Source organism: Streptopelia decaocto, assembly GCF_964273445.1.
Source record: "Streptopelia decaocto genome assembly, chromosome: 2".
NCBI lineage: Eukaryota > Metazoa > Chordata > Aves > Columbiformes > Columbidae > Streptopelia > Streptopelia decaocto.
Genome location: NC_138655.1, coordinates 25,312,358 through 25,329,580, shown reverse-complemented (window position 1 = coordinate 25,329,580; position 17,223 = coordinate 25,312,358). Strand labels below are relative to the sequence as shown.

Below are 17,223 nucleotides of genomic sequence, written 5' to 3'. Positions count from 1 at the left end.
ATCAGAAAATTAACAACTATTTTAGATTTCCTTCTATACTACACATCCATACAGCACCTCTCTAGCAGGAAGCCAAGAATCTAAAACCCAGACACAATAGCTTGCTATTCACTTAAGAAATCAATATGAATCAATCTGCTGTTCTTCCTGCTGAAGATAAAGATAGCACTAAGACTACTGATGGAAAGCAGTGAAGGACTACTGATGATTGCCTTACACAGCAATCCGCATACTCAACTGCCTTCTGAAATAATATTCCTGAATGCCTCACACTGCAAATTTCGGAGACATGCAGCTGAGTTTGTGTAAGTATTCAATACATATTCACTTACCAGCGTATCAGTGTTTAGAATCTGTCGCAAAAAATCCAAAAAAGACGAGGCCAGTTCACCCGTGTCTTTGCTAAAACTAGTTATTACTCGCTTTAACACAGTGTATAGAGCACTGCTGTGTTTTCTTAGAGAGCTGTTTTTATAATGAGAAGAGGGAAAATACTTTATTAGTGCATATGTTGTGACCTGTAACTTGTTATAAGAAAACAACATATAGGCAAAACGAATAGGGCAAATTTCACCATTCTCAAGTTGAGTTCTGATTGCAAAGCTGGAGCTTCATTATTTTCTCTGTACAAGACCATTGTTCTTGCCAGTGCTATCTGCAGATATTTCAGTCTGCACATATACAGCTATACAAACTACAGCGATACCTCTAAAACCTGCAAGAAATTACACTTTCATCTTTAGCAGAAAAGGGATAGGAGTACAGAAATATTTGCTTGCACAAGGGCCTTATGTATAAAGCTGGATCATGCTTGCTGTTGCAAGTTCACTGTATCCCATGATGCCTAACTGCAGAAACAAACCAGAAAGGTATAACAATAATAAATAATAATCAACACAGAAGGCTGTGCACACTGAAGCTGACAGCTCGACATATAGGATCAGAGAAACAACAGCATCTTTAACCTGCTTATTTTTCATTTGCAGGTTGTCTCTCTTCTTGCAGTCTGAGCAGCACAGTTCTGTAGCGCTGCTCAGAAGAGTGTTTGGAACAACACTTCACTGACAGGGCTCCAGGCACTACCTTTTTCTCTTTGGAAACCTCACAACTTTCTTGCCTGTCTGTACCTCACCTTCAGTGGACACAAAAAGGTCCAAATACAAGACAAGGAATTAAGTGTCAAAATATCACAGCACTGTCCAATGTATGCATGTATTCTACTCAAAAGGGAGTTGAGTCCAAAAAAGTAGCAAAGAAAAAAAAAAACACACCACCACAAATACACACCACTTATTTCAAAAGCCTTAATTGCCTGAAGGTCAGAAAACTCTGGGGAAGTGTACACTGAATCCTCTCAAAACAGAAGGAATGACAGACAGCTCTCCGGTGTCCCAGATGAGAGCTCTAACTACTGAGTGACTCCAAGGGGAAAGACACAAGCACTGTTTCTCATTCTAATCCTCCAGCCTTGGAGTGGGGAAATAGAGTGTACAAATCTTTTTTCAATACTTTGTTTGTAGCTTGAAAGAAAGTGCTCCTGTGTGTATACTGCAGAAATGATTCAGAGGTAAAACCTGAAGTGAAGGAAGACCAAAATACTGAGTAAAACATTAAAGCCCCAAAGAAATGAAGGTTCAGCTGCCTTATCCTCAACATTTCCTACTAGATGAGTAAGAAATGATTTAACACTAAAGAAGTTTTTAAATGATTTTAAGTTGTCATAGATATCTTAAAATACCATACCTCTTTAAGTGATAGAAGCCATAGTCATGTTCTGTAAGGAACATCATTGTTCGGATACACGTCAGCAGACAATTGTAACTGCTCTCAGAATTAGTTAATGTTTCCATCAGAGAGTCACAAATTAAGGGCATCAGCTCTTTGCTTGGTAAGGAGTTGGAAAGCTGCTCTGATTCAGACACAGAGCCTTCTGATGAACTTGGTAAGATGAGTGCAATATCCTATAAAACATTATTATATGCAGAGTAAAAAAAATGCATTCAGAATACCAGCAATAAGTATAAATCATAGAAGAACTAGGTTCTTTCACTACCCCTTTTTCATCTTATTTCAGTTATTACTGAGAGGTAAAATACTTATCCAGAGTATCCTTTTAAATTTGGTTCTGTTAAGGGTTACAAACCATTATTGGTATTTAAATCACAAAAACTTCTAAGGGTGAAATGTGACAGCAGAGCCACAACTAAAAGCCAAACAGTCACTGGATAATATGCATACAGTTTCTTGCCTAGGTAGTCAAACTGTCCCTTCATCTGAAAACACTCAGCAAAACACGAAGAGCGGCTGAGCTCACTACGCTTGTTCAGCTTGGAGAAGAGAAAGCTGAGGGGTGACCCCGTGGCAGCCAACAACTTGCTCGTGGAGAGCAGTGGAGGGGAGGTGCTGATCTCTCTCTGGTGACCAGCGACAGGACACGAGGAACTGGAATAAAGCTGCATCAGGGAAGTTCGGGTTGGACATTAGGAAAAGGCTCTTCACTGAGAGGGTGGCCAGTCACTAGAACAGGCTCCCTAGGGATGCGGTCACAGCACCAACCCTGTCAGAGTGCAAGGAATGTCTGGATGATGCTCTTAGTCATGTGGGTTAACTTTAAGTAGTCCTGCTAGGAGCAGGGAGCTGGACTCAATGCTTATGGGGCCTTTCCAACTTGAGATATTTTATGATCCCATGGTTCTGTGAAAATTAGGAGGCTGCAGATACCACCTAGGAAGTTTAAGATCTACTGCCTCTCCACATTTTACATCAAATAAAACAAGATTTACTTTCACAATGAATTTGCATGGGCAAAGGTCTCTTGTTTATACGCAAATGACTGATTAGTCTCTACTGCCCAACAATGCCCAAATGTCTTTTGCCTAAGTGGGTAAAAAATAAAGCGAAAAAATACATGTAACTAGTAAAGCAAATAATAACATGCAAATCTATGCATATAACCAATGAGAAACTACCTATGCCAGTCTATGACTCAGTTTTCAGAAAACATTTCTTAACCCTTGCTCTGGTAACTTGGGCTTTTTTTTTTTTTTTTAATGGTCAAGTTTTCTGGTAGCAGCATATCATATATATCTTTATATTTGGACAGCTAAGAGATACATAAATTTACTCAACTGGGTAAGAGGTGAATAGTGACAACTCAAGTTTTGTCAGTGGCCCATAGGGAGAAATTACATCCCTCTCTCAGCAGAGGGGACAAGTCAGTCTTTGTGCCATTCAGTTCTTGGCCTCTAATGAATTACTAGAACAGTGCACATAATGCAAGGGAGATAACATAAAATTAAATTTACACTCAAGAGCAACAAGACAGCAAGTCTACCAAAGGAGTCAACCATACACATTTTTTCTTTCTGTATTTTAACAATGTTGATTTTTTTTTACTTTCGGAAAAAAGAAAGCACCTAAGAAATAATCTCATTTAAATTGTCTCCTACAATTATCAACATACATTATGCATTAAATATAGAAAATACCTGATCACAGAGGGACTGCAAAAGGGAAGTAACATATTCAGCGCACTGTTGATGAGTGACATTCTCTCCAACTGATCGCATCAAAGCCAAGAGCTCCTGGAAAACCTCTGCGTACTTTTCATCACCTTTAGTATTTCCATTGATAAGATGCAAAATAGCCAATTTACAAGCTTTATGTGAAGCCAGGGCATCCAGTAAAGCGAGCAATCGAGTGGTCTGTCCAGTGTATTGTTTCTCTTTATCTTCTGTGTTGCTGAAAAGATATCAATACACTCTGAAAAAGCTTTTAAAGTAATCTGAAAAACTATAAAAACAACCATTACAGGAGTCATATAATTCTGCATTTAAAAAAAAATGGTTTACATACTTAAAATTACAATTTACCTTTTGAAAACTGTTCGACTTCCACTAAATGACTTCTGCTTGCATCAGAAATTAACTAATCTACTATGCATTTAACACACTATATGGCATCTCATTGTATACGGATAAATATGCTTTTATATAATTTAAACAGTATCTAATTCTGTGGATAATTGTTATTCTAAATAAACAAGATTCATTGTTTCCAAACCCTCTGAATTTGTAGTATCCAACCTCCTCCAGCTTACAAACACCTATGCATTTTCCTGTTAGTACACAAAACCCAGTATAGCAAACTTTGCTGCCCTACTTTTCTTATTTATATCAGGTAGATCCTTTAGAAACTTTTCACAGGCAAGGGACAGCCTGAAGAAAATCTTCCTACAATACTTACCATAAACACACAATGTGAAACGATCTACATCAAAACTTAAATGTATGAGATAGTTTCCTGGCAACATTAAGCATTATCAGGACACAGTATATGGCAGTGGACTGAGAATTCATTCAGTTCATCATGGATAAGTAATATTTCTGAAAGTATTTTCTTCCTGCTAAATGTACTGCACAGAAGAAAGATAAATTTAATCGTTCATTAAAGAAATCTTTGCAGTAGAAAACAGATACCTTTGTAGGTCTTCTACAATCAGATCCAATACAGTCCTCATGATAAGAAGAGCAGTAGGTGAAGCCAGGTCACACAACTGAACACAAATACGTCTCAACATGTGCTGAATAGGTTGGCAAGATGAACCGGAGAAAGATCGAACTATCTCTTGTATCAGTTTGGCTTGAACATGCAGATGCATACTCCACAGCTTCCTGGTGTTGAGCGCCACTGAAATATCATGTGGTTCAATTACCTGCAGGAACAGAAGAACAGGAGGTTTTCCCTTTCAACTTCTGTCATAAAACCTGAATTCTGCAATAAGGTATAAACGAAGACTAAGTACTAATACTGTCCTTAAAGACACACAAAGAAAGCCATTTTCATTAACACCAAATGACAGGGCACGATTCCAGCTTCAGAACCATGCGTTGTCACACGCCTTTTATGCTTACTTATCAAAGATCACAAATTCAAGATCCATGCCAAAAGAAAGGAAAGCCTTAATATACCAAGAGTTTGTCATTCGGGGTTAACTCCAAAGGCTTCACAGTCAATCATTTAAGTAACAGAATGGGAGTCTAGATAATTTTACAAGGAACAAAAGAACAACATACAACCACTAATTTAAAAACATGCTCCAAAGAACAATTTTGTTTCTAATGAAAAAGGTGCCTCTTCAAAGAATCTATATGAACACAAATGCTTTGCAGAAGCTTTAATTCATCTTTTCAAATACCTGTTCTCTTCCGCAACTACGAAAATGGTCTACAGGTTATACATAATTCAAATTCTTTAAAAACTAAATAAATCTAAATTATACCTGAGTCGTCTGCATGGGCAGTGGAAGAGGCAACAATTCTGAAAGCAGTATAAGTCCAGAGAAAAAGCCTTCAGGAATTCTCAAAATTGAAGAGAGAACTTCCTTCAGCATTAAAGACCATGTATTGTTTGCCAAAGTTTCTTCTGAAATGGTAAGTTTTTCATTAACACCTTGTGTAAAAGTCAGTAAGATATCAACAATGTCGTTCTGAATTTTCTGTTCATCGCTATCTAAGCGCCCTGAGAGGGGGATAGAACACAGGAGCATGTGTAAAGAAACAAGTGCCGATGGAACGCGCATGTCTTTGAATTCGAAAGATCCACCCCTCAGGAGTTCTGTCAGCATTGTTTTGAGGAGAGTAAGAGTACAGCGAGCCATAGAAACGGTAGTAACTCTGTGAAGTGTGGTTCCCATGTTGACATGGAGTCGCCAAGGCTGAATAAGGACGCTGTTCAGCTTCTGCAATACCCTGATGAAAGTGTCCATTCCCTCAGAAGAAAAGAGCTGAATAACTGCGAGATTCCATTTAAGGTCTTTCTGTTGACCTGTATAGAAAACAAATAACATTTCTAAATGTCTCATTTCTCCTGGGAAATCTAGTTAGACATGTTCAAGTAGAAGACTCAGAAAACAAATATTTCTGTGTCAAGCAATACAAATATATCAACCATACCTTGTACCAGTGGTGGTGGACATGCAACATGACAAAGAACACGAAGTGCAGTAGGAAGACCAACTCCATCTGGGGTCATCAAACTGTCAATGTTCTTTGCGGGGAGAGGAAAAAAAAATAAAGAACCCATATTACAAGGCAGTACTTCACAACAAGTATAGCACTAGCTTAGTGTTCAAGTACTGTATTTAGTTATTGTACGTATTATGCAAAATTTAAGTTCAAATATTCTACCTTTTTGAAAGCAGTGACAAACATGGCAGAAGCAAAAAAACAAAGGTCAACATTTGCATTGTGGTTTTATGGCAAGAAAAAAATATTTAAATAGTTGGATCTTTCCATCATGTAGTTACCTTAGATTTTGTTTCAATAAAAATAACTGACAGCAAGAACTAGCCTAGGTCGTAAGCTTTAATAAAAACATCTACTTTGGGTAATAGTACATACTTTCAAATATCATATATTAGTACATACCTAAGGTAAAATATCAAACTAGAAAAAGGTCTAAGCTTACAGAGCACAACTAAAAGCATCTATCTGTATTTTACTAACCTGTTTGATATATTCAATGAGATTTGGAATACAATTTATTTCAAATCTAAGATTTTTCAAAGGTTCAAGCCACTTGCTGAGCTCTGAGGAAAAAAAAAAAGAGTTAATCAAGTAAACATGTCAGTGCATTTATGAATATAAAACTTTTTGCAATAAAAATACACTTGATGTACTCAACAGGTACTAAGCCTAAGTGTAAAATTTGTAAGGCATATGTTGCAGCTGTATCCAGATAAAAAGCACCAACAAAAATAAAACTTCAGAACAGGCAATACAGCTCATGCACACAGACAAAATTTCGCTCAAGTCAACCTGAACACTCAAATAATTCTCAAGTTATCATCTGTAATTAAACATTTTTTAAAAGACACGATAGGTCCCCATTGTCAGCTACAGAAAAGGCCACCAAGAGTAAGAACCAAAGCACATTCCCCTTAATGTACATAACAGGTTATTAAAAACTGAATATAAAATTCCTAATAAATACATAAACATAGGCAATCTCTGCACCAGTAACACACATTCCCTCTGGAAATCCTTATAGATTAACAGTGTCTCTCTTAGTCCAGAATAACTTTAAAGTCCCCACTTTCGGGGACAACAGATTTAAAGTTTTAAAACCTATTGTTCCTGAAAATATTTAAAAGAATGTGAAGGTTTGAAGGTCGTTGATTGGATGTGAACTGACAATTATTCTCTAATTTCATGATTTGGTTTAATAAACTAGTCCCACTTCTCATGAAACTGTCTGATGATCAGGTGAGAAGATAAAAAACCATAGCAGAGGGGGGAATTAAACTAAAATTTTGAAGAATTCTGTTTTCTTTCACTGCATTTAAGTCTTGGAAGAAATAACTGGTACGTCTACATGAGTCAGTTAAGCAGTGGAGAGCACAACTATGCACATCAGAGCTTCAGTGTTCAGGTGCCAGAGCAGTCCCCAGCAGGCTTTTTCCAAATGACCTGGGCTTGATCTGTGAGACAACACAACACAGGGAACACCCCGAGACACAATTTGGAGGTCAAAAGATTTATTAACATGGTAGCATGGACTATTCCATGCCAGTTGGCCTAGGTGCAAAAAAAACAGTCCCAGGATTACTTATTAGTATATATAGATCCCATAAGGTTACATCACTAAAGGAAACAACAAAAATAAACAGTCAGCTCACTGACTAGGTAGTTCATTTTTACTAAAGTCTGCTCTCCTATTTTCAACACAGAAATAATTTCAAACCTCCTGTAATTATCCAAAATTCATGGTAGTTAATATTACTTGAAAAATAATTTAAAGAATTTCCTTTTTAACTCTCATTAACAGAAAAAAAAAAAAATTACACATTATCTCAGTGACTCAACTAATCAGATGCAGCTGGAAAAGGAATTTCATTCTATACATTATCCAAACCAGATGATTGTGAAGCATCAATCACCCACATATAAAAGGTTTATTCTATACATTTAAACAATTCAGTTGATAATGACACATACTGTACCTTGCAATTTGGTGTTATTTTCGTCTGCCTTACAAAGCTTCAGCAAAGGCGCTGAGTGCTGTTCCAGCATTTGGACATCACTGGAAGATTGAACCACGAGCAAAACAAGGATGCAGGCATAATTATAAGCAACTGACTTCTTAGACTTTGAGTCTCTGAAACAAGAAGAAGGATTTGCTTTAGATCTCAAATAGTGCAACTGGATATTCGTTAGATTTTCATTCTCTGACCCCTAAAAATCCACCTACAGAACTTTTACCTTCACCAAGGCTTGCCCCATATAATTATCAACAACAAAAAAAGTTATCCTTTTTTTTTAATAAATTGAAAGCTTTCATTTACATTTACTTCAAATTTATTTCAGTATCCAATAAAGATGAGAGTTGAAAGCAGTGACTGGAGTCAAGTAGCAAATAAATTTTTCCAAAACTTAGTCTTGCTTTAAAAACACTGTTCCCTAAAGTAGTAACAGAGCCTGTTCAGAGAAAACAATTACTGTTTTTAACAGTTCTAAGAAGTTACAGAACTGAAAGAGTTCCACGCCAGGAAAGTGTCCATTGTCATTTCCCCACTCAAATATTTTGCTCATTTCAGTCAAATTTTATGCTTGAATGAAAACTGCCTACTTACTGATTGTTTTTCACACAGCCAAAAGTCTGACCTGTATCACAACACCTTTGTGGACGACCTACACAGATCCTGGGCTTTAAGTACTTGATCACAAATGAGAAGCCTGATTTTATATTACATTCTTCTATTTAAAAGTTTTTTGTCTTTTTTTAAACAAAACGATCGTGATCCAAAAGAAAAAATATTTTAAATTTACTAATTCATAAAAGATACAATACTTTTTAAATGTAAAAACCTAAAGAATATAAGTATATGCTTAAATTACCCTAAAGCTTCTTTGGAATAGTACTCCATTAAAGTAATAAGACACTGGAGATTTTTCTCCAGACTGAATACATGAGCCACAGCAGATCTTCCCACAGGGTTAAAGGTAATCAAGTAAAGGTTGTGAAGTGTTCCCAGCAGATCCGAATGGTCGGTCTCCTCACTGGCTGTGCACCGCTGAAAGTGGCAAAACAGTTCTGAAATGCACTGCAACGTCTGTGTTGAATGTAGGAGCCAAAGAGCAAAAGTATCTTCATTGGCACCATCTGACTGGAGACCTTCCTCCTGATCTGGATCAGAAAACTGGCAAAGTGCTCTAATCAACAAGTTTGTTGCTTCATACTCAGAAATAAAGAAAAGAAGACCCTTCTGTGACTGTGCCAGAAAACGCAGTATGTCTCGTATAGCTTGAAGCACACCTGGATGTGCACCTGTCACTGGCATAGACAGTAGCAAAGTAATGCATTCTAAGAAATGGTGACTATGAAGATATCTGAAAAATAAAAAACAGGAAAATAATCAGTAATATTACAATCATCTGTCAACACTGCATAATAACATTATATAAAATCACACGCCTCCTAGCTTCAGTACTTAACGCTCTACAGACTATGAGAAATAATAACTAATTGTAAAGTAGTACAAAATTTTAATCTTATGGAACATAATTGCTGTAAGATTTACAGGAAACGCCTAAATATAAAGTTCTGATCTCCGAAAATAACCCAAAAAACCTCACATTATCTACCAACAAACAGTTTATATTTTATTAAATTTGCTGTATCTGAATCATCAACACTGCACTAAATGTTTTAAATGTGGTGAGAAACCAACCATTACAGCATATGTAAGAGGTGATTTGAAGACTCTGAATGTAGATAATTATAATCAGCCATGACCTGCACCACTACTATCAAGGAAAACTGTTAGCATTTAGAGAAAGGCTTTTTAGACAGAAACTTGCTAACAGAAATAACCCATGGGATCCTTTAAATGGCTGAAGGCAGGCAGACCTCAACGACTCCTGCGCCATGCAGGAGTGACCCAAACGGACACAACAGCACCACTTCTGAGCAGGGCTGGCTCACATCTCACCAGCTCAGCATGCACACAGAGGTATCCAGACTTGTTAGATCCACATGCACAGGCATGTTCCAAGACAAAGAGAAAACTCTCTCCATCTACAACGATTTTCAGATATGTACTTGTACAGCACCACCACAACTGACTGGGATCTGTGAATGCAACTGAAGTGCTGGCACAGTGCCTGTAATAACAAGAGGGTCTCTTTAGTTTGGAGGAGACTGAGGGGTGATCCCATTAATGTTTATAAATATATAAAGGGTGAGTGTCACGAGGATGGAGCCAGGCTCTTCTCGGTGACAACCAATGATAGGACAAGGGGCAATGGGTACAAACTGGAACACAAAAGGTTCCACTTAAATATGAGAAGAAACTTCTTCACAGTGAGGGTGACAGAACACTGGAACAGGCTGCCCAGGGAGGTTGGAGAGTCTCCTTCTTTGGAGACATTCAAAAGCCGCCTGGACGCCTTCCTGTGTAACCTCATCCAGGTGTTCCTGCTCCGGCAGGGGGATTGGACTAGATGATCTTTCAAGGTCCCTTCCAATCCCTAACGTTCTGTGATTCTTGTTATATGCATGGTAGGTTGATGGAAAGCCAACAAAATAACATGTACATTAACTATCAGACTCTCTCAGACTTTACAAGCACAATCCAGAGTCCTCCAATAAAATACAAAGTAAAACATCTAGAAAAGTGTTAGTCAGCAAGGTCATCCTTAAAAAAAAAAAAAAATCTGTTACAAGCTGGGGAAAATACACTCTATACAGTGAACTTGTAACTGCCATACCTGAACAGGACAGGGTAAGGGTCATCCCTTTCTGGAGGGCCTGTAATGCGCGCCATGGTTGGGAATGATTTCACAGGTGGCTGAATCATTGTATGAGGAGCAGTTTCCATCAAATGGAAGATTTCTTCAAGAAGACTAACAAGTTTTTCCATCTCTCCTTCACTTATATTAGAAGATTCCAAAAGATGATCCATGTCCATAGGAGCCTCCACATCATTCTCATACTCTTGGTTGGTTCTTTCAAGTGCTGCCAAGTCCTGGTCCTGTTCTGGCTCCGAGTGATTAGGAAGAGAAGGAGTGTTCTCTGCTAACTGATCAACCACCTTTTTAATATCTGACAGAATCTCATAGAAGTGACATTTCTGCAGAATTGCAGAACCAGCAGTAACTACTCTCACAGTCTGATCTAGCAGTATGAGTTCCAGGAGTTTCTGATAACCACTTTTTTCATGTACATCTACACCACCCTTTAGGAACATCTCCATTCCCTCAGTCATACTAATAACACTATCCAAAGCTTTAAAAGCATTAAGTTTAAGGGAGGATGATACATGATCTGCAAACAACAGTTCAAATAACACATTAATAACTCCTGCCTGCAAGAGTGCCGTTATTCCTTGAGTCCCACATTCTCCTAAAGACGATACCAATTTTGTCCCAGCTTTGAGTTGTCGGACATTCAAAGCTATGGGCTGTTTGAGAGCTACCTGAAGGTTCAGAGCTTGCAGGGTCCAGTCTACCAGCTGGGTAATGTAGTCTTGCTTTGTGTCTTTCACCTGCAGGTAGCTCAATCCTTTTACTATTAAGCTCGGTACTTCTTCTAATGCAGTGACCCACTTTGCACCCCTTTCCTCCTGATACAATTCCAACAGTTCAGTTAATTTAACTGAGGCTTCAACTGCCCCTGAATTTTCTTTTTCTGGGTCTTGGTCCTTTATTTTACCAACTTCATTTTCAAATACAGTCTTGTAAGGGCAGCTAAAGTATAAAAGAGGTCCAAGCTCCCTTTCAAAAGGTTCATATGTCACAGGAGGCACAGATGCCAGATCCTCAGGAGTATATTCAATATCAAAGCTTGGATACTTAAATGTTTCACGTTCCAGATCAGCAATTCCATCTTCATCACTTGAAATCTGCTCATATCCATCATCGCCTAAAACAAAAAAGATTCAGTTATGAAATAAAATATATTATGGATAAACCAGGCCTGTAACTGCTGAGAATCTGCTAAAAATAAAAAGTAATAATTTATTTAATGCAAATATTACTGGTTATAGAACAATCATACAGTAATAAATAGAAAGCTTTCTCTCTCCAGATATAAGTGAAAGCCTCAGTTGACAGATTTTTTTAATGTAATAACAGAGACATTTAAAAGAATTTATAAAGCAACAAGTTTAACTAGGGTATACTTTACTACAAGAATACTGTCCAGTTCTCTTCCTATGATTGCATCTATCATAAAACTTCTAGCCTGAAATTTTGCACAGGCATGGGTGGGAACTTTACGTAATGCAAGAAGATGGCTACTGACATTATTAGATAAAAAACTTTACTTGATTTTTAATTAAGAAATAATTTCTTTCACCACTTTCCTACATTTTTAAACAAAAAAGACAACACGATCAAATGTTCATTCTCACCTATAAAAGCTGTATGTATTTTCCTCTGTTTACACAAATTAACAGGAAGATTTACTATACAGGAATAAATGAATAAATATTCCATGGCAAAATACTGTTCTCAAGAGATGTCAACATTATAAATAAAGCTGGAATGGTGAGATGACCACAGCATCCAACTCTCCTCACACTTAGTCATGATAATGGTACTGCCATCAAAATTTCATAAACCTGATTTTTTTTTCTTAACTTTTCACAACTTACCTTCGCCTTCTTCCTCCTCTTCACCCTCTTCTTCATCTTCATCTTCCTCATCCTCATCCTCTTCGTCATCAGCAATACTGTCTACTGTTTGCTCATCATCATCATCCTCATCCTCCTCCTCCTCAACATCTACATCATCTTCATCTTCTCCTTCTTCTGGTTGATCTTCCTCCACTTCTCCATCATCAGAATACTGGCTTTCTTGATGAACAGATGTTCGATCAGGAGAAATGGGCTCAAAGTAGTCCTCCCTATGGTCCACATCATCTTCTTTTTCCCCAACCACTACAAATATACACAGTTTAAGAAATAAGAGTACTTCTCTGATATCCAATGCTCAAGAATATGTTTTAGAATTTTGCATTACACATAGTGGAGATACAATAAAAAGCATCTTGAAGAAAATCTTCAGGTGATCTGACTGAACACTAGCAACAATCACTTAGTTCAGTAAGACTATAAAGAAATATGTAAAGAGTTCTCCCATAAGGAGACCACAGAACTCAGCAGATGCTTCAGAAAGATGGAGGAGAAAGACAATGAATAGCAGAGTCAATAGAAAATTTATATAAAATATGAGCAGCATGTTCAAGAAGTGTATTGGTCAACAGCTGGTATTTTCAAATCTACTAACTTTTAAATTGATACCATTTAACACAGGAAACAGATTTTCTTTCAAATCCCTTTCCTAAAACTGAATCTGTCCAGCAAGAGCAACAGCAGACAGAAAACCTCACACCAGGCAGGAACACAGAATTCTGCCTCCACTAAGCAGTGATGTGCTGCAGATAAAACAACCTGTTCTCATTCTACCTGACACTGGCATAGGTTCATCCTCATCATCATCAGGAGGAGGAGGGCCTGGAGGTGTCCTTGGTCCCCTAGGTTGTGGTCTTGGAGGGCTGCCATTGAACTGGTCTTCTTTCTCTCCATCAACTATATTTATTGTGAAAATAAAAACTTGTATTTAGTGGAATCACAGGAACAGAAGCAGGAAATTTTAATTTTTCAGTGCTATTTTTGACTAGGAAACATCTTCATTTTCCAGCTGTTATTTAATCTGTATTCTGCCTCTGCAGTACATGAGGCAGTTTGCTGAAGTCACTTTTGATGTAAACAAGAACTACATCAATAAGCAAACTTTAATAAAGTCTTATATAAAAAAATCAATACTGTTAATAAATTAACATGGGTAATTGCCATTTCTGACTTTGGCACTAGCAATATTATAAGTCTAACAATAATATCTGAGCTATTTTTTTTAATTTACATCTCAATTGACAGTTTTTACAGTTTCCAACCATTTTTTACTACACAGAGTATTCAAATTATGCAGCTCAATAGCTGTGCCCTGAACAAGACAGTTATAATTTTAAATCTAAAAGCAAGACTGAGGCAAAAAGTCGTTCATGGATTCTATTCATGGCCATTCTAATACCTACAGAACTAATCCACTCTCGAAAAAGCACTAGAAAAGTATCTACTTAAAACTGTTCAATATAAATCTAAAACAAAATATAAAACTAAATGACAAAGATATAAAGCCAGAAAAATAAAGCCACCGAAATATCAAATGTGAAATATATGGGGTTTTTTGTTAAGATGGGATACTATAATGTTGATTAAAAAAAAAAAAATACATATCTTCTCACAAGCCTTACCATGTTTTGGGTTTCTTTTCAAACCAGGCTGTTGCTGGGGAGGTGGTGGTGGAGGTGGGGGTGGAGGAGGTGACTCTCTCTCATGGCTTATCACCCTGTCAACTGAGCCATATATTGCCAAAGTCAGACAGTTATACCACCCTCTTAGAACCAATCCATCCGTGTTGACCTGTTTTTTTAAAAACAGAAAAAGGACTTAAAAACAACACAAGACAACTTCAGAAAAGCTATTTGATTTTAATATCACCATATCAGTATCTGCATAAAAACAAGAAAGGAAAACCAACCATTAAAGTATCTCTTTGCCCTACATTTTGAAAACTGTGAAAAGTTTTCAATCATTATAACAAATAAATAATCTTACTCTGAAAGCATTCAAGTCTTTGCAATATATTGCCTAATCCACTAGAGCCTATTAATGAAAAAACCGTTACTGTGGGTCACACAAACACAATCTGAATGAAGTAAATCCAAACAGAACTGAAAATGATGTGCTTAGCTGTGGGCTGCAGCCACAACACTCTGATTCATTTTTGCTCATATGCAGTGGATAGCTCTGTTGCAAAGCTCCATGGGAATGGTCAAGCCATCAAATCTACAGCTCATGCCATTACAGATGCAGACTCTAAAGTGATCAGTACCTGAACAACCAGCAGGTTTTAGAATAAGATCTTAAACAATAAATGCTTTACACAGAGCTAACGTATCACACAAACCATATTTATACCTAAATGACAGACACGTAGAAAAGGAAGTTTAAATCACATTGCATTACCTTTGCATTGGGTCTGAAAATAATTGAAGTGTTTTCATCATATTCAAGGCTGTTAAATAAAATATACAAAGTTATTTTTCCATTAATATAAAGCACGTTTACAGAAATAAAACACAGCAGCACTAAACACATAAACCAATAATAAAACACTGAACAAATAAATGCTCTCAAAAACAAGAGTGCAAAATCACTTATTTCTAAAAATACTTTTCATTTAAAAAAAATAACAATATTTTCTTCTTTAAAGCATGAACCTCTATACTCCCACATTGATTGGAGGAAAAGGGCAAAAACACAAACTAGCAAAAGCCAGACAAAACATGAAAATCATGGGAGACACAGATTTTCTATTGTGTATTTTCTGCACTAAAAAATTCTCAGGAAAAAAATGTAGATAATGTAGTCACGTAGTAATCTTGAAAGTACTTACCTCCCCAGCCTATCAAAAACAGGGGCACTTGGCTTGCTGACATTGTTGAAAAACAAATCCAGTTGAAACGTATGTGGGGATGTCTCTCTGGAAACAGAACATAAGTAAAAATTAGATCTGTCAAGTTCCTTATCAGTAGGACTAACAAGAGGAAAAAAAAAAAAAACCACCTTTAAATTATACTGTTTAAATAATTCCCCAAAATAATTACAAGTTCAGCAGACACATACATGCATTTTACCTTTTTATACAGGAACTTCTGCTGAGATAGAAAAGTTCAAGAAAAAATAAGAAGGTGGTGTTCCTGAATAAGATACCTACTATCTCGCACTTACCCATAAGCTCTATTGTCAGGCAAGCTTGTATGAGCTCTCACTCCTGGAGGAATCACACGCACTTCATTTATGTAAACCACGCATGGAAAACGAACTACATCTACATTGGTACTTTGCTACAAAACAAAGAATAAAGAAGTTCTAAGAAATGAAAATGCAAACAACATAATGTACTTGTGTTCTTTATTAACCAAATTAAGGTTGCAATCTTAATAACTACAAAATACTAAACACTGTTAAACAGAAAATGTTTATTTTTATAATCTTCTGGCACTTTTCATATAATTAACATTATTTTTTATAGAAAGTGTTAGTGGTTTATTTACATGATCTGTTCCCTTCATCTTTTAAACAGTAACACTTTATTTCTAGCAGAAAGTACGTTAGTAAAGGTAAAAACTGGAACTTAAATATTAAAAAAGACTGAGTATATGGTTCTCTTTTAATAAAACATATCAATATTATAATTAAATAAAGAAAATGTGTGTTTTAACCTTAAACATTAGCAAATGTTCTATATCAAGTGTAATATTAGAAATGATGTGACTAAAAATCTGTTTTACTAGACCTGTACAAAAATTCTGTACCACACTTATTTCTCCAATTTTGCAACAACATCTGAAAACCTTTTGAAAATAACATTTCTGTTTACCACACAGAAATAGCAAGTATAAAGACATGTTATGCTTCAGCATTCCCAAAAGACGTTTGAGCAAAATAGGAAGTAATCATAACATCACAGTGATTTCCTATGTAGCAGCCACCAAATTAATGCTGAAAGTCTCCTCTCACTAAATTTACTATATTAGTTCTTATTGCATTTATACATCACCTCTATCATATATACACTTTCAAAACAGTAAACACAGATCAACTATATGTCCAACTGTAAGCATATCAAGACTTTCTTGAACCGCAGCTCTGAATCAGATTTCTCATTAAATGTTTCCAATTAGCAAATTGGATTAGCAAAGACTGCACTAGCAAGAAAAAAAAAAAAACAAAACACTATTGATACAAGTGTCTATCTATCTACCAACAGAACTCAAAAAAGAAAATTTAAAAAAAATTGATCTGCAGCCAAAAGTCATATAACTTCCAACACAATCAGAAAGCAAGAGAAACCCCAAAATTACCAGCATAAGGCAAGAAAGTACTAAGATTTTCAGAAAACTAATAAACAAATAAATAGCCACAAGTTTTAAAAATAATATTTAAGTGTGTGTTGTGGGGTACATATTACTGTTATTTAATAACAATAACATTTTTTAGCAAACAAACAAAACGGCTCAGCCCAAGGGCTGAAGTATTACAAGGAGGACAGTAGAACAAAAGGACCCTGCTGTGACAGGGATCGTGGCTTTATT

At 36.4% G+C, this 17,223-nt stretch overlaps 1 protein-coding gene across 2 annotated transcripts in view; it reads right to left on the bottom strand.

Annotated features, from left to right (window-relative positions):
- The window catches only part of VIRMA (vir like m6A methyltransferase associated), a 29,061-nt gene that overhangs the window by 8,748 nt on the left and 3,090 nt on the right, over positions 1 to 17,223 (bottom strand). For both annotated transcript variants that reach the window (XM_082044076.1, XM_082044077.1), the window contains exons 2-17: positions 15,857 to 15,972; positions 15,522 to 15,608; positions 15,092 to 15,140; positions 14,317 to 14,485; positions 13,469 to 13,591; positions 12,656 to 12,940; positions 10,770 to 11,922; positions 8,898 to 9,389; positions 8,003 to 8,157; positions 6,507 to 6,589; positions 5,955 to 6,048; positions 5,282 to 5,826; positions 4,479 to 4,714; positions 3,489 to 3,741; positions 1,744 to 1,961; positions 333 to 465 (exon numbers count right to left, since the gene is read on the bottom strand). In XM_082044076.1, coding sequence (XP_081900202.1) covers positions 333 to 465; positions 1,744 to 1,961; positions 3,489 to 3,741; positions 4,479 to 4,714; positions 5,282 to 5,826; positions 5,955 to 6,048; positions 6,507 to 6,589; positions 8,003 to 8,157; positions 8,898 to 9,389; positions 10,770 to 11,922; positions 12,656 to 12,940; positions 13,469 to 13,591; positions 14,317 to 14,485; positions 15,092 to 15,140; positions 15,522 to 15,608; positions 15,857 to 15,972 — 4,191 coding nt within the window. The remainder of the gene's footprint in view (positions 1 to 332; positions 466 to 1,743; positions 1,962 to 3,488; positions 3,742 to 4,478; positions 4,715 to 5,281; positions 5,827 to 5,954; positions 6,049 to 6,506; positions 6,590 to 8,002; positions 8,158 to 8,897; positions 9,390 to 10,769; positions 11,923 to 12,655; positions 12,941 to 13,468; positions 13,592 to 14,316; positions 14,486 to 15,091; positions 15,141 to 15,521; positions 15,609 to 15,856; positions 15,973 to 17,223) is intronic.